General features: G+C 43.0%; 1 protein-coding gene across 1 annotated transcript; it reads left to right on the plus strand.

The window, feature by feature from the left end:
* The first annotated feature begins 2,193 nt into the window (after positions 1-2,193).
* HMGXB3 (HMG-box containing 3) lies at positions 2,194-23,786 on the plus strand. The gene is made up of 20 exons (XM_033140285.1): positions 2,194-2,297; positions 3,737-3,884; positions 5,919-6,093; positions 6,491-7,054; positions 7,417-7,515; positions 8,285-8,416; positions 9,228-9,661; positions 9,971-10,146; positions 10,509-10,606; positions 11,778-11,876; positions 12,698-12,847; positions 14,669-14,970; positions 15,892-16,019; positions 16,254-16,385; positions 17,562-17,746; positions 18,101-18,320; positions 18,890-19,023; positions 20,143-20,259; positions 20,649-20,858; positions 21,891-23,786. The coding sequence occupies exons 2-20, from the start codon at positions 3,739-3,741 to the stop codon at positions 22,356-22,358; spliced, it is 3,969 nt and encodes a 1,322-aa protein (XP_032996176.1). The 5' UTR covers positions 2,194-2,297; positions 3,737-3,738; the 3' UTR covers positions 22,359-23,786.
* Positions 23,787-23,899: the final 113 nt, after the last annotated feature.

The following is a 23,899-nucleotide window of genomic DNA, read 5'->3' on the forward strand; positions in this document are numbered from 1 at the left end:
GTCCACCATTCCTGCTTTGGACAGGCACTACTTGATCTGTGCAGTGTTATGCTACTTGGCGGGAAGACAGCAAAAACAAAAAACAGAGTAGCCCCATGCACTAATTTCATTTGAAGAAAAGTAAAGCATGTGGGAAAATCCCCACATTTTGAGATTCATGTTCACATACAATGCTTTGGACCAATGATGTGGACATTGCTGAGGAACAATTTGAAACTGTAGGAAATGTTCAATAGGGTTGCAAAAGCAAAGGAGATGTGACTTGACAATGTGCAGTGGGGATACAACACTTCACCCACAGGTTGTCTCCTTAGCAATGCCATCAGGTTCCATACCCCACTACAGCAGTACCTACATGGGTGGCAACACGAGAATGGGCCTTCTCTGCAGTGGCTCCCTGTCTATGAAATGTTCTCCCCAGGGACGTTCACCTGGTGCCTTCATTATGCACTTTTAGGTGCCAGGCAAAAATGTTCCTTTTTAACCAGGCCTTTGGTTGATCTGATTTGCATCCTATGCCCTTAAAAAAAATGGGGGGGGGGCTATTGGGTTGTTGTATTTATTCTTATTATGTATTTTGTGGTTTTATATCGTGATTTTATTCTGTGAACCACCCTGAGACCCCTGGGTATAAGACGGTATATAAATTAAATAAATAAATGGGTGTAGTCAGGATTTTTGTTGGAGGGGCAGATCTTTTGTTGGGGGGCAGAACCTCGCTTTGCTATGTATTTTTTATTGAATGGTTACGCCCATGAGTATCTAGATGATATTTGAGCTCCCTTCTAACTCTATGATTCTAGTTACAGGTGGGTAGCCGTGTTGGTCTGCCATAGTCAAAACAAAATCGAAAATTCTTTCTAGTAGCACCTTAGAGACCAACTGAGTTTGTTCCTGGTATGAGCTTTCGTGTGCATGCACACTTCTTCAGATACGAAGAAGAAGTGTGCATGCACACGAAAGCTCATACCAGGAACTGAAGAAGTGTGCATGCACACGAAAGCTCATACCAGGAACAAACTCAGTTGGTCTCTAAGGTGCTACTAGAAAGAATCTATGATTCTAGTGTTTTGAACCACTCATAGTTTAAGGATGAAGGGAGGCTGCAAACCCCCTGGCCTTCTAGTGAACATGACTACTGTTGTTCCTAAACTGAAAACCACTCTATTTTCCCACTGGAAACTGATGATGGTTCCAAATGGACCTTTGTGTAGCATTTCCACACATCTGTTTCTCATAGGTATTTCATGGGGAATCCACACATCACCATCCTTTTGCAATCATCCCATGCCTTCCTCTGCTTCTATCCATTTTTTTCTGCTTAGGTGTAAAATCAGACTTTTCTAAAAGATTTGGAATAGCAGCATGCCTATTCACGGACAAAACTGAAAGAAGGTGTAACAAACTAGGAATCCTTAAAAAAATATGTTACCATTTTCTGTTTTATTTCTGACTCTAGTAGGGCCACAAGCATAAAACACTAAGAATAGCTAATAGTGGGTTTATTCCTTTTGTGATCTTGTTGCGTTTTCTCCTGCTCCGGAGGCTAGGCCCAAACCAATGATTCAAGCTACAAGAAAGGAGATTCCGACTAAACATCCGAAGAACTTTCTGACAGTAAGAGCTGTTCGACAACGGAACAGACTCCACAAGACGATGGTGAACTCCTGGGAGGTTTTTTTGAAGTTGGATGGCCATCTGTCATGTAGGATCTACTTTGTAGATTCCTGCATCGCCGGGGGTTGGACTGGATCACCTTCGGTGGTCCCTTCCAACTTCACAATTCTAACACCCGGCGATCAACCACCCTCGCCCTCGAGTACCACGACTTCTGTCCCCTTTACTGCCAGCACCAAGATTCTTGTTTCTGTAGACTCCCCTGAGCATCCACCAAACCTCCCTTCCGCAAGGGCGCGATTCAACTCTATAACCTTACTACCTCTCCTAGATAGTCCCTCGGCTCCCGTCTTCCCTCCCGCTGTTACCTTAACTCTATGGTTTTCGCCCGCGGCAATCGGCCAGCCTACCTATTCGCCCGAACGTTCGCCGGCCCCGTGACCTGAAGACAACAGGAAGAACTTTCAGGAGCAGAACTTCCGGTACGGCGCTGGTTGCTTAAAGCTGTGGCTCCGGAGTTGCTCTTAGCAAGGCGTTGAGCAGCTACGGAGGCGCCGGGCTTCGCTGACAGGCTTCCTTGCGAGGCGTAAGCGAAGCGGCCTGGCCGTGGCTGCCCGGTATGCGAGGACGGCGGGGGCTCTTCTCCGCTGGGGTATGACCGGCTCGTCCCGCGCCACCAAGTGAGTTTCCGTCCAGGGCAAGTCCGGCCTCGCTCTCGCTTTTAATAGCAGAAGCGCGGCAGAGCGGGGCGTGGAGTCCCCACCCGCAAGGCTGTGGGCGGCAGCGCTGGGGGCTGACAGGAGGGTATCGGGTGGGGCTGGGGGGAGTGGGAGGCTGACTTTGGGGGGCCCTGCCGTTCGCATCCCCAAATGCCCACCCAGCCCCTCATTCTGTTTTCGCACGGCCGGCCAGATGACTTGGCAGGAAGCCCACAAGCAGCAGCTGAGCGCAGCGGCACCTGCCCGCTGTTTGCATCTTCTTACAGTTTGCTGCCGTTCGGGGTTAATCAACTAAGTGCAGAACAGGTTATGTTAAATAAATAAGTGTTGCCTCTGATACTGGAGAAGCGTTGTATACCCCTCGACAGCCTTATCTTCCATGGAGTTTGTCTGATCACATGTTAGGCATGCCAAGTTGGTGGCGGGTGCTACAATCTTGTGGTAGTGAATTCCAAAGTTCATACTGCACTACTGAAATAGAATGTTTTGCCAGTGCTATTTTTCTAGAAAAAGAGGTGCTGGTACTCACCATGAATGCCTCCCTTGTTCTCTTATAATGACAATGGCACTCACCTGAGAGATGCCGGAACTGAGTTCCAGCGAGTTTCTAGCTGAAAAAAGCCCTGGTTTTGCCTGTTTTGAATCTCCCACTATTTGACTGCATTGGATGGCTCTGGGTTCTAATATTTTGAGACAGGCTCTGGTGTTGTTTCAACTAAAAGGGAGGCAACTGAAACATTCTTAAGTAGATAGGCTTCTGTACAAACAAAGTGGGGACACAATTCTGATTGAGGCAAGTACTTCCTTTTGCATATGGTGTGGGTGGCGCTGTGGGTTAAACCATAGAACCTAGGGCTTGCCGATCAGAAGGTTGGCTGTTCGAATCCCCTCGATGGGGTGAGCTCTCGTTGCTCGGTCCCAAGCTCCTGCCCACCTAGCAGTTCGAAAGCACATCAGAGTGCAAGTAGATAAATAGGTACGCTCCAGCGGGAAGGTAAATGGCGTTTCCATGTGCTGCTCTGGTTCACCAGAAGCGCTTAGTCATGCTGGCCACATTACCCGGAAGCTGTACGCTGGCTCGCTCGACCAGTAACACAAGATGAGTGCCGCAACCCCAGAGTCGGACACGACTGGACCTAATGGTCAAGGGTCCCTTTACCTTTACCTTTACAATACATTGAGTGGCAGCTGCTTAGGGCTCAATTTGAGTGTCCAGTTTCAAGAGACATTTAGATCCCACAATGCCTGGAGGATGTCAGAAGTACATTCAATTTCTGTACTATGTTTTGAAAGCAATAGTTCAAAATTAGCATGGACCTTTCAGCTTTGATGATTATTGTTAGGGTTTTATGACCAGTAATGATTTGAAGAGTGTATAACTTCTTAGAATTTTTCCATAGCAATGGAAGCCCCATATGATGGCAGTGAAGTTACTGTAGTAATGGAGGAAATAGAAAGCACATACACCTTTGCTTCTCCGGTGCCATCTAAAAAGAAGAAGAAATATAGAAGTCCTGGAGATCAAGGAGAAAAGACTAAGAAGCCCAGGTGGGTGATATCTCCCTCCTAAATGGATGTATATCATACGAAGAGCTTTCCATCTAAGATAACTTTTTTTTGGTGTGTGTGTGCATTCCTTTTCCAAAAATGTCAGCTTTGTAGAAGTCCACAAAAGTAACTATCCTACAAAATATTTTGCTAGTCTGCTGCGCGAGATGGGCAGCAGAGGTGGGCCAGAAAGCTCCATCCCTCCTCTAGCAGCTTTCTGTCTTGGGTAGAGGGGGGATTTCCTCCTTTTGCAGAGATTTGGTTTCTTTGCTGGGCACAGACTACTCCACCCCTTTTCTGCTAGTCCACTCACTAGTCTGTCCTGAATTCTGTGCACTTGTCTACTCATCTTCTGTCAGCTAGTTAAATATTTAAGTAAAGTAGGTCTTCTTTGTAAAGAGGTAAGAAAAATCAACAGGGCCTTAGGGTGCCAGTGTATCTGAAAATTTGGATATCTTTTGCTATGAGATCAGTAGGAAAGGTTAAAGTGCTGGATTTGTTCCAGAACTTAAAGTGACACCCAATAATGTCCCCCTGCTTGTCCAAAGCAAATCTGCTTGCACAATGAGACCAAAAAAAATTCTACCTCCTCTGGCACCTTGTTCCAACCCTTCAGAGCAGATTTTGTAGGGGCTTGAGACCTACCAGTGGGGTGAAAGAAAGGAAGGGAATCTATGTTAGATCTCTCCCTGAATGTACAAGGGCAGCAGGAATGTAGTGTGCCTTGTAAATTTGTAGTGGGAAAACTAAGTTTGTTTCAGAAATATCCAAACTCTTTGAGTGCTTGAGAGAACTCTTGTCTTGTTTACAGCAAAAGAACATTTTACAGCAGGGTAGAGAATGTATGAGCTGGTCTGTAAATAAATGTTTGGATGTCCCTTGTACTCTTCCTAGGTATGAAAAGAAAAGTGAGTTTAGGTCAGACAGTCCCTTGCCAACACTCATTCTGTCCCTCTCACAGTCATTTCCTCTGTTTTTCTCGGGTTCAGTTCCTGCAGTACTCATCTGAGTGCCAGAACAGATAATAATGTAAACGAAGGGCGTTGGGACTGAAATAGTAGATTGAATGGGACCCGGGTGTGAAAGTTAAGGTTTCATGTTACGTGGAATAAGCCCCTCATTGTGACTGGGTCCATGGCCACTCTAGCTCTGTGAATGATCATGACAGGCATGATATAAAGGCCTCATGTGCAGAAGCTTCTTGCTTTTCTTCTTTGCTAATCCAGGACTCGGGCTGGGAGGGGGAAAGCATTGCATGATACAGGTTTCACCAGTGATGTACCTAAATCTGCAGATACCCAGCAGGAAAAATAATGCATAGGAACATGGAGGTTCCATTTAGCCCAGGATAGAGCTGATTTCCATGCATGTGACCAATCCTTTTAAGAGCCATTTTACTGGCCATCCTCACATACCATAGTGATTAATTCTAAAAATTAGTCAGTTGTATGGAAGAAGTATTTTTTTAGCCTGTGTCCTTGAACCTATTGTCAGTTTTCTGACTGGGTGACCAAAGTTGAGAGGGAGACAACTTCTCTCTAGTCTAGACATAGCGAGAAAGGAATGGACCCAGGAACTAAAGAGGGAAAGAACAATAGTTTTCTTTAAACAAGCCTGCTTCCTAACCCACAGTTTGAAGTTGGCTTGTTTCAGGAAAAATCATGATTAATATTAAAAACCAAGTTTGTTGCTTTAGATTACAAAACAAGCCATGATTAAGCAAAAACTTCTCATGGACAGTGAAGAGGGGAGGGCGAAGGATGCAAACTCAAAGCTCACTGTCGTTCCTCTTTGTCATGCTAATCTATGGCTTAGTGTGACATCCGAATTCTCCCATTGAAGTTGCTTCCAAGTAATCATGTATAGGGTGGGCTGTTGTTTACCAAATACCTCTTTCAATCTTAATGTGTTTCTCTTTACAAAACACCTTTTATTTTCTGAACATTTATTGTAAAGCAAACCTGTAAGTGGATTGGTTTGCTGTCACTGTAATTTGTGACTGGCTTTAAAGTCTGGTATTTGCTTGCTTTCCAGATCTGCGTACCTTCTATATTATTATGACATATACCTGAAAGTTCAGCAGGAGCTTCCACATCTTCCCCAGTCTGAAATTAACAAGAAGATCAGTGAGAGTTGGAAGCTGCTCAGTGTGGCTGAGAAGAGTTATTATTTGGAGAAGGCCAAATTAGAAAAAGAAGGTCTAGATCCGGTAATTCATCCTAAGTAGCTTCCTTTCATGGCACCTACTGGCATGCAATATTATGTTTGCTATATATCGAAACCAGCAAGAAATAAAATACTTAAAGCATCATGACCTTTTACTTGCTTTTTCTAAACTCTGCTGCTTACACAGTACTGTGTTTAGAAGTAGCCAGGAATAACTGTTTTTTTGTTTTTTTTTGTATAGAGGAGCATCTAAGTTTCATTGAGTTTCTGAAATGACACACATGTTTGAGGTATATTTGCATACCTTATCCATATGCTTTGCTACAGATAATGAAGTCTTGGTAGAATTTTGCTGTTGCGGCTTATTTGATATGCCAAGAAATGTGTTAAAATAGCCAAACGGATGTGTCCTCATGCCCCTTGTTTGCCCTTTTCCACAGAACGCAAAGTTGTCTTCCCTGACTGCTGTGGTTCCAGACATTCCAGGTTTCCGTAAAATCCTCCCGCGTTCAGATTACATAATTATCCCCAAAGGCTCTCTCCAGGAGGAGAGAAGCAAGCAGCACTTGGAACTCTGCGTCACCCAGGGCCAAACAGCATCAGAAGGACTGACAGCTTCTACCAATGTCACAGGTGTTTCCCACAGCACCGTGCAGAACATCCTCTCTGTAGATTCCAGCCACATTGGCATTTCTGAGCAGTGCATTGCCATTGAAGGGGTTTCAGAAGACCCAGCCTCATTTGTTCAGTCAGACACAATAGAAGAAGTTGTTGCATCGGAGATCTTGTCTCATTATGTCAGACCTGCTGCACACAAAGGGGCTGGAGATGTTCTCCTGGATGAAGCCTCTTTGGAAGTAAGCGATGGCTATCCCTATCAAGCAGCTAGCGTGGTTATTGAAGAGACCCTGGTAAACAGTTCAGATGCCTCCAATGGGGGCATTGCTGTGGCCCAACCACAGTCTTCAGAGGGTCTCTCTGTTGTAGCTGTGGTGACCAGAAGAGTAAGTAAAGCTTTTGAAAGTTTTTCCTCTTGACTTTCCTTACTGGGTGATCCAGTGCATTTTTACTAGGAAATAAATTCCACTGGTTCAATGGGACAGATACCTAATGTAATCTGCCTAGATTGCAGCCTTATTCTTGTTGCTGGTCACTCTGTTGAATATTTGTGAAACAAAATTTATCCAGTCCTGTAGATTATTGAACAGATCAAGTTGGCTGCATCTGTAGGTCTTAACTACCACTGCCCTGTTGTTTTGGCATACTGTGTTTTGTAAATTTTATATTAATGGGGCGGGGAGGACATGCAGTAAAATTGCTAGAACATAGAAAACACCACGCAACCTGCTTCTCTCTTCTCTTGTAGGACAGAGAAGAAAGTAATTCGTCAACGCCTACTGCACAGTTCATTATGCTACCTCTGCCAGCCCATTCTGCTTTGGAAAATCCAACGTCAATCAAACTGGTCAGTAAAGGAAGTGCTGATGCCACCTCTCTTGGAAAGGCTCTTCATTTTTCATGCATTTCTTTAGTTAGGTCTAGAACACACTAAGCCACTGCCTTATACTGAATCAGACTATCAGTCTTTTAGAATATTACTGTTCCTCTGGATTTTCAGTTCTTTGGGTTTTCCAGTCCTTTCACAGGAGACGCTAGGGTTTAAACCCAGAACCTTTGCATATATGCAACATATAATACATGAGGTGGTGGGGGTTAATCCTGCCCTCTTCACCTGTGACTCCTCCGAAAATGCTGCTCATGCCATAATTTGGCTTGAAAAAGGCCTTCTCCAATAGGCTGCAATTCTTTAAAAAACACACACAAAAGGACCTTCATTGCTGGTGAGGGTTAGAACAGTTGTGGGTGTATGTCTGCCTTTGAGTATGCATCTGTGTGTGCTTTTTGTCTGTGTGGCCATGCTCACTTTTGACAACCGTTTTGTGTGAATTACAGAATGTGAGCTTGGGGGTTGTTTTTAAAGTTATTCTTCTTAGCATTTTAGTTTCGTCAAAAGTGAAAATGGCAGTATTACTGGCTTACTAACCCGATAACTGGGTAAAATGATCTGCCCTAGTTGCCATGCAGAACAGGGATCCAAGTGAAGTAATGAGAGTGATTCTATGCTACTGTCGTGATGCAGTCTTTTAATGATGTTTGAATATACTTAATGACAGGAAGGAAACTTCCAGTTGTGATGTAGTTCTAGTAAAATAATCCATACCCTCTCACTTCAGACAACTACCTACACCCGCAGAGGGCATGGGAATTGCACCAACCCAGGTTGTACATTCACATACGTGACCAGACACAAGCCACCCAAATGCCCAATGTGTGGGAACTTTCTGGGAGGCAAATGGATCCCAAAGGTATGTTTTCAGATTGTAGGAAATGTGACCTTGCACCTTGCTTTTTGTGTTTGTTCTTGGCTTTTAATGCATGAAGTAAGTAAGGCTATGGAATGGTTTCTTTGTTGAAATAGTGACTCTTTGGAGCCTTTGTTCTTGGCAAGAAGTATGTGGATAGGGTTGAATCCATACTGTCAAAAATACTCAAAAGCAGTTTCCTTCCTTTCATAATTTTACAAGTGGAAAACTTCTTTGGGGTCTCATTTTTCTATGTCAGGCTGAGTTGGGTCTAATAAACTGAAATCAGCCATTGCTTTCTACTCTAACTCCTTTTAAAAACATTAAGTTTGTTTTGAACTGCTGTGATAAAAACCTGAGCTCCTCCCCTCCTGCTCCGGCTTGGCACAGTTGATAGTTAAATGAAGGTGATTTGATCAGCCATTCTTATTTAGTTATTTATTCAAAGAATTTATATCCTTCCTTTTGACCTATTAAATGCACATAAAAATATATAATCCACAATACAATTTAAAACCCAAGGCACTAGTGATGAAATCAGGAATCAGTGTGTATTTCCTGTTGTCCCAAAGGTTTTTTTTTAATAAGTAAGCATATTTAAATTTAGCTGAATTGCTCAAAGAAAGAGAACCCCCCCTTTTTTTACATGGTCTCACGTCAACTTGTTTGACGAGTTGATATTCATTTTACATTTTCAGCCCTGGAGAATTTTGTGTTTTCATTCTACATGTCTGCCAATTATTATTTACTGAATGGATTTTAATGCAATATGAAGTATATGTGATGCTGACTTTGAATGTGCTTTGCATTTCAGGAGAAGCAGCCTAAAGGCAAAACTGAGCCAACTTCTGGTGTGCCTGTAAAAACATTGGGGCCCAAAAAAAGTCAGCAGTCATTAGCCTTAGGACAGGCTGTGGTTCACGACAGTGCCTCCAAATCTATGCTTGAGAGCTCCGAAGCAGTTACTCAGCTTCTAAATGCTGCCACTTCTGGGCAGCAGGTGCAGGAAACGGAATGGGAAGAAGTGATCATCTCGGAGGCTCACATCCTTGCAAACAACATGCAGCCAGAGGAGCAAGGAAACGCCACGACTGTTATTCAACTTCAAGAGGGCATTGTACAGGCGGAGCCTTTATTAGAACAGAAGGACAGGGAGAATGAAGGGCTGGAGGCACAGGCATTGGTGGAGGTAGTGAGTGCTGCCAGCTCCCTTTCAAATCCAGCTTCTGCCACGAAACATCCAACAGGGTAAGTCGGTTTTGTGTAAAATATAGACATTGCATGTGTTGCGCTGCTATTTACACTTTTGGCTCCAAATGATTTTCTTGGTGCACTCCAAGGACGGTTTTGCCTTCCAGGCTTTTCAGAGTAGCTCTTTTAGCACGCTTTTATTGACACCTTTGAGTCAATGCTATCTATATTTTAGTGTCTCTCTTTTGACAGATGGCAAGCATCAGATAAATTACAAGGCAGCTACCTTGCTTCTCAAGCAGGTTGTGACTGCTGCTGGCATAGCTGAACTGTGGAATTCTCAACTGCGTTTCTTCTTTTTTTCAGAGCTGATGCTCTTGGCACTGCAACCAAAGGGCAGGAGCAGAAGAGCAAAGCCAAGCCCAAGCCTTCTTTGCTGGCCGCAGCAAGACCCACGAGGGCAATTTTGCCTGCTCCTGTCAGTGTGGCAAGAGAAACCAACACAGAGCAGCCCACTTGCAGGCAGCCATTTACAAACAACGGTAAAACAAGGGTTCCTGTTTGTGTGTGGTGAGGGAAACTGTGTCTTCTGAATGGCAGGACACGAATTGTTGTACCTAGAATTATGCTGGCGGGGTGTGACTCTGAGTGTCACTTAATGACGAGAAGGCTTGGATCATGGTTTCCCATCAAAGCAGTTTTATGTTTCCAGGACTGGCAGTTTTGCAAATGCTTGTGAGAAAAGAGAGCCTGCACATTTGTGCTTTGGTCTTTTGAGATTCAGAAGTGATTTTGCTACACCACATCCCACACTGCATTTACTAGACCAGTCAGTGTAAAATGCAACTTATTGATGTGTATTGTTCACATATGTTAAACGTTCCATGCTTGTTTTTTATTTAAGAAAAAAACTCCTGTGTAAGAATCTCAGGACTGAAGCCTAGCACTCTGAAGCAGCTGGGCCAGTCTCCCCTGCAACCACCCAGTGCTGAAGAGCACAAGGTAATGGTGGTTTTTGCCTAAATTCATGCTCTTCTATTCTCTAGGAATGTAATTGTTAGCATGTTACGGAATTCAGTTTTTTCATGTAAAGTGGGGGGAAATTTAGCTTACATAACTCATTTAATTTAGTGTGGCTTATCCTGCAAACATCAGGCTCTGGCCTACAGATTTCTATTCCTTGGGCCATGAGCATTAACTTGGAAATGCTTCTTGCATTATACTTTGCAAATGCTTCCTAAAATAAAAAAATAGTAACGTGTGTGATACTGTGTAATCTTTTTAATTGCTTTATTATTTATCTATTATGCACTTTAATCCCGCCCTTTCTCTAAGAATCACAAACTGTATACATAGTCCCCACCCCTCCATTTTATCCTCATAACAAGGTAGCTTGACTGAGAGGATGTGTTTGGACCAGAGTGCAGAGTGGGGGTTTGATCTGGCCTTTCCCCATCCTGGTCTGACCTGCTACACTATTACGGTCTCTAGGGGAAATTTCAGTATATATATTGAGTATTCTGGCCTGTTCTATTGCTAGTGAAGTCGTTTCAAGGCCAGTTCGTGCTGGGAACAAGACTTGGCTTTGCTTACAACCTTCTCACCATGTGTGGTATGAACTGTAAGATTTGTGTGTAGACTTCATAATTAATAAACTCTGCTCACATAATCCATCCACCCCAATTCTGTGGCAGACAGTTATATGAGCTGGGCCTACTTGAGTTCAAGCATATGTTTTCACCCTTAGTTCACAATTTGTGCAGTCAATAACCTATGGGAATATTAGACTTTATTATGGGAAAATGCTAGGGTTGCCTTCTGTCTGCAAGTTTTAGGCTGCTCTTGTGCTCCTCTGTGTGTTGCATTTACAGGCCATGCATAGTACAAACTGGCCTTCAGACAGCAATTTGCTGTATATTTATGTAAGAGTGAAAATGAATAGTTAAACATATGAATGGTTTGCTTTTATTGGCGTGAGATGTTTCATGTTTTGTTTTGGTATATAAACTGCATTAGGAGGGCTTTGCTGTACAGTAGAGACTGGTGTCCTGGTGACATGTGGAGGGAAATAATCAGAAGTATGTCAGGTACAGATGGCAGCCTAGTAGAATTTCCAACAGTGCATATGACTTGAGTCTTATTTTTCTCTTGCCTCCTTGATCTCCATTGAAAGCTCCGTGGCAGCACAGACAGCTCAGCATCTCACGTCAAAGTGGTGGAGGTCAAACCAGATGTATTCCCTTCCTATAAGTACAGCTGCACTGTAACCTTGGTGAGAATCCTTTTTCTCTGCAACACCTCAGGAGAACGCAATACATGGCTTTTTGTTTTTTGTTTGCTTTCTGTTACCAGGTGCATGATTTTCCTTAAATGAGAACCCCTTGTCTGTTTTTAAAAGTAGGCCACAGTTTTGCTGTGGTTATCATCTTTGATACTGTCACTCAAAGCACTTCACAGTTTTGAAGCTTCTTATTTCAGGAACTGGCTAAGAACTGAGGCTGGTTTAGTTGTATAAACTTCCTTAACTGGTACTGACTTTTAGCTGACTGCTACTGAAAGCACAAGGTGGTGTTGCCCATGCTTTGAACTGCACAGCCCCTTATGAACTGGTTTCTAGGTCAGCTTCTACCTCCCTTTCCATTCATAAGCATTTACAGTTTGATTTGCCCTGAAACATCACAGCTTCTAGTCAGAGAGCATGTGTGAGTTTCACTTCTCACCCGCTGGTGGTTCATAGTAGTGCAGTGAAATGGAAAGTGTACGGGTTGTTATCTTGCTTGACGTTAATCTCTTTTGAACACAGTTTTCCATGACATCTTAATGGAATTCTGCTTCTGTTTTCCCCTTCGTCAAAACCAGCATCCAATAATCCCTATTACTTTTGCTTGAACATCATCTAGCTAAATGCTTGTGATAATTCTTGTTAATACTGAAGCAAACATTTTTCGCTGGTTGTTGGTGTAGTGACTAATGCCATTGCTGATTTTTACGTGTTCAGGGAAAGTGGGTAGTGTAGCAAGTTCTGTAGGTCTAGTATCCTCCTGGTACGTGTAAAGCAGATTGGATAAATATTTGGGCTGCCTTTCTTTGCAGGACTTGGGGTTGGCCACTTCACGTGGCCGAGGGAAGTGTAAGAATCCTGCTTGCAGTTACGTATACACTAATCGGCACAAACCAAGGATCTGTCCCAGCTGTGGCTACAATCTTGCCAAAGACAGGGCTGAGAAAACAGCAAAATCCCTGGTGAGTTGTGGCTGGTTTTTTGTTTTTTTGTTACTCCTTAGAATTGAGTGTACTACGCTAGAAATCTATTGGCCTGTGGTGGGACCTGCTTCTGAGTAAAATTATCTGGTTGGGTTGTATGACAAATGTGTTTAGAAGCTACATTTTATAATTATTACTTCTTGATACCATTCTGGTTTACTTTTAAGTGCTGTTTAAAGAGAGAGAAAAGTAGGCTTAATTTTGGGAAGACAAATTCCTTGGCTGCTGTGGGTTTTTTATTTTGGGTTTTGGAGACTTTCAGGGGGTTGAAAAAAAATTCTGGAAAATAATTCAAGGGGGTATAATAATAATAATAATAATAATAATAATAATAATAATAATGATATATATTATTTGTACCCTGCCCTTCTGACTGGGTTTCCCCAGCCACTCTGGGCTGCTTCTAGTCGTAGCATAATTGATACGAAGTGACAGTTGTGCAATCTGCATTGTGCAATCTGCATTTTCTTTAAAATCTTTGTGTTCTGTGCTGTTGCTTTGCTGCAACTGTAACCTTGGTGAAGAGTTTTTGGGTGGGTGCTGGGATCACATGCTCCATTCCCAGCTCCTCCCCTCTCATTCATGAATTATCTCTGCTGGTTAAGAGTTAACCATGGTTCAGGATTTTATGGCCACTCTTAGCCATAGTTGGCAAACTACTTTGAGGGTGTGCTCTTAATCAGGGTTTGAAGCTGGCTACAAATCTTGGTTAGCAGAGGACTCTACAATCAGCTAACGTGATGAGCTAACTCTTACCATTGATATAATCAGATGGTACAATTTGCATGCCATAACGGAGGGTGTTTGGAAAGGACTGTCTGATATTGTGGCACATTCCTGAACCTTTAACCCTGGTTAAAATGCTGGGCTGTGTAAATGATCTGTGATTCTGCAGTGGTCTTTTAAGGGAAAACTCTGAACTGTTCCCCTTTTAATTAAGTTTTCATTGTATCTTGTCTCTTCACCTCTTTACCCCCATCTGCACTTCAACTTTAATACTGCAGATTAACACTCTGTTGGGGTGTAAATTCACTAAAGCAAAATGTGTTTTGTTTTACTATCCTACAGAGCCCCCTAGTGTTCCTTGATGTACAGTACTAAATTTGAAGCTGCACTTCTCAGACCTTCTGTAGTTAACAGGCAGCAGGTTAATGATTGAAGACTATTTGCACATTTTGGGTAGGATTCACCTAATAAACCCCATCAGTGGAAGAGCTGCACCAGGGCTACCACTTGCACAACAGGGCTTCCTCTCTCTTCCCTCACAGTGCCCCCCTTGCACAAATCCCAAATTGGCATTCAGGAGGCCAGGAGAATCCCCATAACTGTGGGGGTGGGGGAAGGAAGGATCCTTCTTTTGGGCAAGCTGAAATGCTTGAGCAGATGCAACATGGCACTGAATTCCATTCTTCATACACCTGTGTGAGTGTGTGGACTCTTCCACAGTTTATCTTAGCCTTCTTTGGGTGTTCAAAAGAATGTGTGAGGGCTCAAACTGGGTAGGGTTGTGTGGGCTCATGGGCGGTAGCTCTGCCCCTTCATTTCCTAGCCTTAAATTATTTCTGTGCAAAGGTCTGCAGGGAGATTCTAATTGTGTTTGGCTGAATATGGTTAGAATCTCCCCTGCAATAGGGAACCCTGTGCAGTCAGGCTTTCTGTTTGAGCTGGGGCTCAGCACGCCATTGAGAGTATTACCAAATCACTGTTTTTGTCTAGTCATCACATAAATGGCAGGAAATAAGATCATTTTTGAACCCACAAACATCTTGGCAGATAATCAAAACGAATCTTTCTTTGTAGGAGGTCACCTCTAGCCCTGCAGATGTGCTGAACACCAGTGAGCCTCTAATTCAGTCCCAAAAAGAAGTCCAGCGTCAGTCCACCTTACAGCTTCTTCGCAAAGTAATACAGATACCGGAGAACGAATCAGAGCTGGCTGATGTTTTTGCACTGATTCATGAACTCAATAGTTCGCGGCTCATCCTGTCCAATATGAACGAGGAGACGGTCACCATCGAGCAGACCTCTTGGTCAAACTATTACGAGTTTCCATCATCCCAGTGCCTTCTCTGTAGCAGCCCTTTGTTCAAAGGAGGACCAAAGTGAGTGAAGAATTGCATTGATTGCCATTCTTCTCAAGCAGGTGGGGGTGTATGTCTCCAAATGTCACTGTACTCCCAGCTGCAGTCAGTCTATGGCTGAGGTGGGGTGGGGTGGGGGTTTCCTGACTGAGCAATACCTGGAGGCCACAGGTTCCCTGCTCCTATTCTAGAGGGATTGCTCTTTAAAAGAAAATTCTCCTTGCTCTCAGGACCAGTTCGTGCATTTCAAATCTTAAGTAAAGTGTAGCACCTGCATTTTAGTCATACGTGCCTCATTGGTCGTGAACAAAACTGACAAATCAAATCACATGGACAAGCTAGTCTACCAGGACTGGTAAGGCTATTGGCCACTATGTTTGTGTGTCACTTTCTCCAGACATACCACAGGTCCTGAAACTAGAATTATATTTCCTTCTCTTTTTTTTTTCCTTGAGAAATGAAGTGCGATTTGAACATCCAGATTTTCTGCATCTATGTACCCATAGTAAGGTGGAGGTGCCGTCTAAAGAGGCTTTGCTTCTGTAGATTCTAGTTCATTTGTTCTATTTACAGATTATGTACTAAGAAATATGAGAAGAAGCAGACAAATCTGCTCTGGTTCGCCAGAAGCTGTACGGCGGCTCCCTCGGCCAGTAACACAAGATGAGCGCTGCAACCCCAGAGTCAGACACGACTGGACCTAATGGTCAGGGGTCCCTTTACCTTTACCTTTACCTTTTATGAAACCACAAAATACACTTGAAACACACCATTAGGTTGGCTCCCCCCCCCCCAAACTGGAGATAACCTGTGTTTTAGGCTGTGCTTAGATTTCCAGGAAGGGGTTAAGGTAACTACTTTCAGCTCAGTGTTTGATCCTACTTCTGTCTTTCCTGGCATTTCTTAAATTGAAAACAATTTCATTTCCATCTATTGTCACAGTTCTCTTGCGGGTCCTCAAGAGTGTTGGCTGTTGACAGCTAATCGGCTGCAGGTGGTCACTGCTCAGCTCAAGGTGTGCGTGAATGTGCAGTGCTTGGCCCTCCACAGCTTCAATGATATATACACCGGTAAGAAACTGTATCAATAAAGTAGTATATGGGAGCCCTAAGATTCAAAGGGAGGTGTATAAAAGTGTGACATGTGCATTCTGTTCTTCTGTTGAGGTTTTCATGTGTTTCTTCTTCATGAGGCTGCGCTGTGTGCTTGAATGTGAACAGAGTTTCTGAACTTGGGATCTGAGCTATGTTCTGAATTTCTAAATCCGTAGTAAGAGCTGTCTTTGTTTTTGTTTTCAATTGTAGGCTTGTTTAATGTGGGCAACAAGCTTTTAGTGAGCCTGGACCTTCTGTTTACAATAAGAAATCATATTAAACTTGGAGAGGATCCTAAAGTGGCAGTCAGCAGCATCTTGGAATCGGTGCAGGAGCAGACCGGTATTGATATTTCTCTTTCTCCTTCTTTTCCAACAGCTTTGCACCCTTAGTTTGCTTGGAAATAGGATGGTTTTTCTGTGCGGGGGTTTAAAGTAATTGGCTTTTCCCAACCAGCTCTTTTCAATTTAAGATTCCCCTGCACTTTATTTGATGAGTTTGCGAAAAAGCCTGTTATTCATTCAGAAATCTACCCAGCAGTTGTGACCGTTGAGTCAACAGTTTTTACCCACCATTTAACATTTTCTCCTTGAGAAAACAGTGGCGAATCAAGGACTGTTTTAGCAGATGCTTTATTTAATCAGCTGACTATTGTGGAATGGAGGGCTTTGTGAGAGAGATTAGTATTTTAGCTACGCAGGACTATAGGCAAAAGGGCCTGTTGGCATGATGTCGACTGAAAGACTATGAATGAATGCTTTTCCTGTGTACCAAAATATGCAGAAGATGAGACTACAGAACCTACCCAGCAGGATTGTCTGACATCTTTGGATAGGGATTTGCTGGCAGTGTACAGTTGCCTTCACTTGATCACTGGGTACTTTTTCTTCTGCTTTTCCAAGAATAGAATGTGAAAGTTACTGAATTAAGCTGACTTTCCTTTTGCTCAGCCATGGTTTCCCAGTTATTGTGACTGACTGTTGTCAGTGCAAGTATTCTTTATGCAAGAGAATGTGGAGAAGGGGAAGAGTCTTATTGTGCTGATGGTAAGCCTTGTGTGAGCACAATTATGTAGTTGAATTTTGCACTATGTCTGTGAGTGGCATCTTCTGGAAATGCGCTGGATTCTCTGTAGGTGTAGCTACAACTGGAGTGCAAGGAAAAGGAAGCAGTACCTGTTTCCTGATACACATTTGCTGTGGGGGCAATACAGAGTACATAGCCTGTTCTGTTCCCTGTCATCTCTGGGGGCCTACACAGGTGTAAATATCGCAGTGTACCTGAATTAAAGGGAACAGCATTGCTCAGATAAAATTTCTGGGTAAACTGTAATTCAAGTAGTACTTCTGTGACTTTCTGATGAGAGTACAGAGCTGGAAAATAGGCAGCGCATAAGTATGTTCCTTCAAGCTTAGTATTACCGTTTATTCTATTGTCCTTCCCACAAAATCCCATTCTTAGGAATTACAATTGTCTGAGGCTTCCTGACTAGTTAAATGGTTCTCTTTTTATCCCTAGAGAGAAACCTGAGCACCGAGGAGCTAACTCAGCTCGAGGAACTGCTATGTAATGGCTATTGGGCCTTTGAGTGCCTCACTGTCCGAGACTACAATGATATGATCTGTGGAGTTTGTGGCATCGCACCCAAAGTTGAAGTAGCCCAGAGGAATGTGGAAAATGTTTTGCTACTGAAAAATATTGAGGTAGATTATCTTAGGCGTGCGTCACGTGCTCCAGTCATACCTTGAATTCTGCTCCTCGTTGTATTTGTTTGTAGTGCTACTATGTACTGGGTCAATTTATATCCTTGTTTGTTCCAAAGTAGGAAAGTGAGACCCTCTCAGCAAAATTTCTCAGGGCATTCTCTTCCGCAAACCTCTTCCTGAAGTTCTGAGAAGTGAGTGGGGAGTACTGGGACAACCCAGAGCTAATGATACTGTGAAATTCAAAGTGGAAAAAAGAATTGATTTCTTTGTGTAGAGTTGAATAGGGCATATAATTGTCTTAAAATTAAGTTATTGGTTGATATTTTTCTTTCCTCCTTCTTCCAATGCCAGTTTACTTGGCCAGAATTCTTGGCATCTAGTGAAGTAAACGTGGAAGACTTTTGGTCCACCATGGAGACGGAAGTGATAGAGCAGGTGGCATTCCCCTCCAGCATCCCAATCACAAAGTTTGATGCCTCTATCATCTCTCCCTTCTTCCCACCACTGATGAGGGGCACCGTGGTTGTCAACACAGAGAGAGAGAAGAACCTCGAAGCACATATAATGCCAGGTAACTTGTTTCTCTGGAATGGTAGCTTTATATGGTGTCCAAAAGGACACTAAGAACTGAGCACTAAGGCAGTAAGTTTAGCCTTGAGAATGTGTGCTTTTAGGCTGATGGAATTGGCAAGGGCTGAGTAGAATGTTGCCAGCTCCGTATGAACACTGCTGAAAAAAATATTTTCCACGGTGAGCTGCCATAGGGAAGCAAATTTTTTTGTACGCTTTCTATCCTGTTAGAGCCTATTCGCATCGGTACAACATTCGCTAGAATACTCTTAGGTTGGCATGCGTGCAGAAGCTTTATGTTGGCCACATTAAGGGATAAGGAATGTTCTAAAATTACCATTTTTTGTATGGAGCACCACACCACTGGGAAGACCTTTTAGACAAAGGTCTTGTGCCCTCAGTTTCATCTTGCCAACTTCTGGTGTTCAGCTTAGATGCTTGATGTCTGTCATTCTAGGAATTCAGAATTTGTGATTTAACTTACTGCATTCTGGGGCAAGGCAAGAACTGTTTTGTCATTTGTAGAATTAATTAAAATGTTCTAAGTAAGAATTACACCTTGCTCTTTAGGTAATGCAAGTGCTCTAGTGAGGCTGATTCAGGACGAAACCTGTAAAATGGAGCAGATTGGCTCATACAGTGAGGAAGAATTGCAGAATTTCTTGACCCAGTGCAGCATTCCCTGGGAGGCAGAGGACTCAAAGGTAATGGAGGTTTTCTGTAAGCACATAGCAATCCCTGGCTTTTGAAGTGTGTGCTGCTTCCATGTCCTCTTGGGATTCAAGTACAGAGGGGGAAAGAAGCATATACTGTAGTATTACTTCAGTATGTTTGGAAAAGTAAATGGCTTGGTGATAGTACTATGCAATTCATCTGGAAGCTTCATGGTATTATTGTTGTATTATCAAGGGAAACCTCTTTTTTGGCATTATACAGACCAGGGTTCACCGGCCTGGTGTCCTCCAGATGTTTTGGACTACAATGGTGCTGGCTGGGGCTGATGGGAGCTGTAGTCCAAAACATCTGGAGGGTACCAGGCTTGTGAAGGCCGATACAGACATAGTCTATAAGATTATCTCAAAACATTCTTCTGAGGCCCTTCTTCATGTGCCTCCTCCATGAGAAGGCTGGAGGGTGGCAACACAAGAATGTGCCTTTTCTGCAGTGACTCCCCATTTGTGGAATGCTCTCCCCAGGGAGGTTCGCCTGGAGTCTTCATTATACACCCTTAGGCACCAGGTGAAAATGTTCCTCCTAAACCAAGCCTTTGGCTGAGTGACATCCAATGCCCTTTTAATATGGGGTGGTGGTGGTTATTGGGTTATTTTTGTTTTTATGTTTATAATGTATTTTGTGTTTTTATATTGTGATTTTATATTTTATGTTGTAACTGCCCTGAGACCTATGGGTATAGGTTGGCATACAAATTTAATTAATAGTAGTAGTAGTAGTAGTAGTAGTAGTAGTAGTAGTAGTAAATAAGTAATAAGGGAAATAATTGCATGAAATAATTAAATAAGGGAAGTTCTTATATTGGATATTGTTAAAAAGAAGGTACGTAATGTGTGTGCTTAAAAAAACACCCAAATGTTTTCTCAAGTTGAAAACACTTCCTGGGGGTAATATGGTAAAATCTATTTGAGAAAATATCATTAAAAAATATGAGGCTGTGGTGGGAATAGGGTATTTTATGGAAAAAATAAAACCGGAGAGTCTGGGGGTTTTGACCCTTGCAACCTTTACATGAACTTATAACTGCACCACATTTTGTCTTTCTGTTTTGTCTCTCTCATGCTGATTTTTCTCTGTGGCATATTTCGTAGGAGCAGCTGTGTCTTTCTCTTCTGGCTCTGTATGATTTTGTACAGAATGGGACACAGGTCAGTCAGCCCCCTGCACACTTCACTGGAGGGAAAGTCTACAAAGTCTGTCCACACCAGGTGAGAAGGATTAAACATTGCACTAGTTAGTTTAAATAAGCCTGTTTCATAACATGGTTTGAACTCCTCCTTATGGTTCCCCAAGAAGGAGGAGCATGCAGATCCCCAGATTGCTGCAGCTACTTCCCTTTGCAACAAACCACAGCTTATCCATATGTCTCTGGATCAGGGAACGTGCTCTGGATCATGGTGTCAGGACAGTCAATGCTCTTTTCTTGACCGTCACCCTAGAGAAAAACCTAGACTGAATCTTCCTCTATACTAGAATTCAATTTGTTCGTTTGAAGAGAGGCTTAAGTTATCAGGGCAGCATAAGGTGGAACCTGAGACGTGCTTCCTTATCTTCCAGTGCAGTTGCACCAAATCAGTTACACTTTTTATCTCCCCAGGTTGTGTGTGGCTCAAAATACATTGTGAGGGGGGAAAGCCCCCGGGACCACGTGGACCTCCTGGCCTCTTCACGCCACTGGCCACCAGTCTATGTGGTAGACTTGGCCTCCTCTGTGGCATTGTGTGCAGATATCTGCTATCCTGACTTGACTTCTCAGATGTGGGGGAGGAACCAGGGCTGCTTCTCTGATCCCATGGAGCCATTAAAGGTTAGTTGCCTTGCACCGGTGCACTGTTTTCAAAGCTAGTGAGATCATCAAGGGCAAGCTTGTCTTCTTAAGAGGTGCCTTTAAGGGAAGGTACTAAGGTGGTGGGGACTCAGAATTGTCAGGGGTTGTTTTTCAGATAACATGAGCTACAACTTCCTAAGGCATATGCTATCTTTCTGATACTATTTTGCCTACTGTAACTTCATTAAGGTCTAATTTTGAGCAATATAATTGCTGTTAAACTTCTACAGTTGAGTGACCTCTGCCGTCTTCTGCCTTCCTTTTTAGCTCCTACTCCCCTTTGTCAAGCTCAGTGTGTGTCGGCTTAAGCAACACATTTCAATGGGAAATGGTTCTCTGTGTTACATGTTTTTAGAATTCTTTTGTTTTTAGTTAGGCAACGAACAGGCCATGTAAATTGGTAAGAATGAGAAAGACAGCCCAATATGTGTTAAACTTATTTTAACATTGCTATAACCTGGGAACCTTGCAGTGAAGGACAGCTAAGGAATTCAATAATAATAGCAGTAACATTTTTATCCTAATTGTTCAGGAAAATAGGCCCTAAACTGGTATTACTTCTCTAAGCAATAATGTTGGGCTTTTCTCTCCCTCCCCTCTTCCTCACTGATTATTATGTACATAAATATGAATACAAATATGAATATTCGAATATGAATACAAATGTATGTCCAATTTCAAATGCTTGGCATGGGTTTTTATTTATAACTTTGTCCATAGCTTGGTCCATAACATATTAGTCTTGCAGTGGAAATAGTCAACTATTATTCCTGCTTTACAGATGCAGAACTGAGCGTGAAAACGTGTATGATTTACTCAAAGAATCTTGGACTAATTAGAGGTTCAGATCTAGTTGCCCCTATCATAACATGCTGACTCTTCTTGAGATAATTCTCTTATTGCTTAGGCACTTCTGAAGGAGGAAATTGCAAACATTATTGCAAACATTATACTAATTGCAAACATTATACTAATACATGAAAGGTAACTCCCCACTTTCTTTTTCTTCAGTTTGTGTCTTGCCCAGAACTTCTTGACAGACACTACAATGTAGATATGACCAGTGCTGAACATTCCATTCAGCATCCCGTCACCAAATCAGCGTCTCGACGAGTAGTTCACACCGGGACAGAGCAGAGCACCCAGGGGGACGCAACAGCTCAGTACCGTTCCCTCTCCGTTTGCCGGGAACTGGAACCCTACGGTGCTATCATTACAGCCATCAATGACAGCAAAACCAATAACGTCCATCAGAGGCCTATAACCTTTGACAACGCAACGCACTATTATCTTTATAATCGCCTGATGGATTTCCTCTCCAGCCGTGAGATTGTGAACAAACAGATTCATGAGATTGTACAAAGCTGCCAGCCAGGTGAGGTGGTGATCCGGGATACTTTGTACCGCCTAGGTGTGGCCCAGATCAAGACGGAAATGGATGAAGATGAGGAGATCCAAGGGGAGGATGGTGTTGCATAATATAACATGGTCTGAGGTGTTCATCTTAGCCATAGGAAAGAGAGCTAGGCTGCAGATACTCTGGGCAGCTGTCACTCAGATACGCCCCAGGCCTGAGCAGCTTTGACAGCTTATGCTGACCAAAGAGTTGTGTGCTTCCATTAAAATCTGGATTGGGTTTTTGATCTGCAGACCAGCTAGCTGAAAAGGGGCAGATTTCTCCTCCCCAGGAGCTACTTGGAATTCCTAAGCCCGCTGGGATAGCGTGCTGGAAGGGAGAAGACAAAGGGTTTCCAGTGGCCTGAAATTTGCAGGAATGGATTTGCAGAGGATCATCAAACCTGTTTTTTGAAGTGTTGTATGTTGCTGGGTGTCAGGATCAAAACAGGAGACGACAGGGAGCCGCAAGCTTGTGTGACTCTCCCAGTATTATACCCTGAAGTGGGTGACCATAATAGATCAATGAGCATTTGGAGCCCCAGCTGCTACTTGGTTCCGTTCTGAAAAGACTTGAACTTAGACTGACTTTCAGCGCCCGTCAGTGTTTGAAGGGGTGAGAGCATATCTGCTCCTCTAACTCATTCTGGCTCTACCTGAGAAGCTTCTGTGTTTATTTAGTGGTTGAAATCCAGAGTGAGCTGAAGTTTGAATGGCTTCGTGCATTAAGGTAAGAGCTGGTCTGCCGTAGGTTATAATTATCCTGGCTAGCATAGTTATTATAAAGGTTCTTCAGGGATTTCTGTGTTTTGGATGAAGCATCTGGACTATTGATCAGGAGAGGATTTTCAGGCACTTTACATCCTATCCATAGACTTGATAGAAGATTGTCTGTTGCTATGTCTAGTAACATTATAAAGAGTATTTGTGCATTGGTAGTGGGATTCAGTGAACACAACCCAACAAGAGATGCTTTTATTATTTCCCCAGCTGATACCTGTTAGGGAAGGTGTGCAACACTTACTGCCTGGGCTCTTTGCAAACTAGTATGTATGCTCCATTTCCAACATTTACAAAACTGACTTGGGCGAATTTAATATGGTTATATTCACTCCAACACTTCGTCTTGAGGAGACCAGCATTCTTCCTCCTGTGTAATACATTGAACTGTGGTGTGTAAACTCTTTGTATTATTACCCACTGATTCCCATTCACTCTTGCCCATCCATAAATCTGGAAAGTGAAAATGGATTTCCACTATAGCTGAAAGCAGGAAATTCTGGAACATGGGGGAAGAGTTTCCACTGTTTTACTCAGATTTGTGGTGTGGTTTTAAAAACTTCCTTCTGTGAAGGATTCTAGTGTGTATTGTGCTGTAAAACAAACCACCACCATAATGAATTTTCAAGCAAAGCTTGTGATTTGCTGTTAATGCTAATTTATGAAAGACACTTTTACAGTCAGTGAAAACTTTAATAAATTATCTCTTCCAGTGTTTGGAGGGTGAAACTATTTGGCTTACTGTGGAATTTGTTGTATGGCACCCTAAGGCTGTTGAAAGTGCTCCAAAGTTCAAGATCAGTTACCCAAGATGTGGAAGGGAAAGGTTTTGTGAGGTCTGTATC

The sequence above is a fragment of the Lacerta agilis genome, chromosome 2, assembly GCF_009819535.1.
Source record: "Lacerta agilis isolate rLacAgi1 chromosome 2, rLacAgi1.pri, whole genome shotgun sequence".
NCBI classification, from domain to species: Eukaryota; Metazoa; Chordata; class Lepidosauria; order Squamata; family Lacertidae; genus Lacerta; species Lacerta agilis.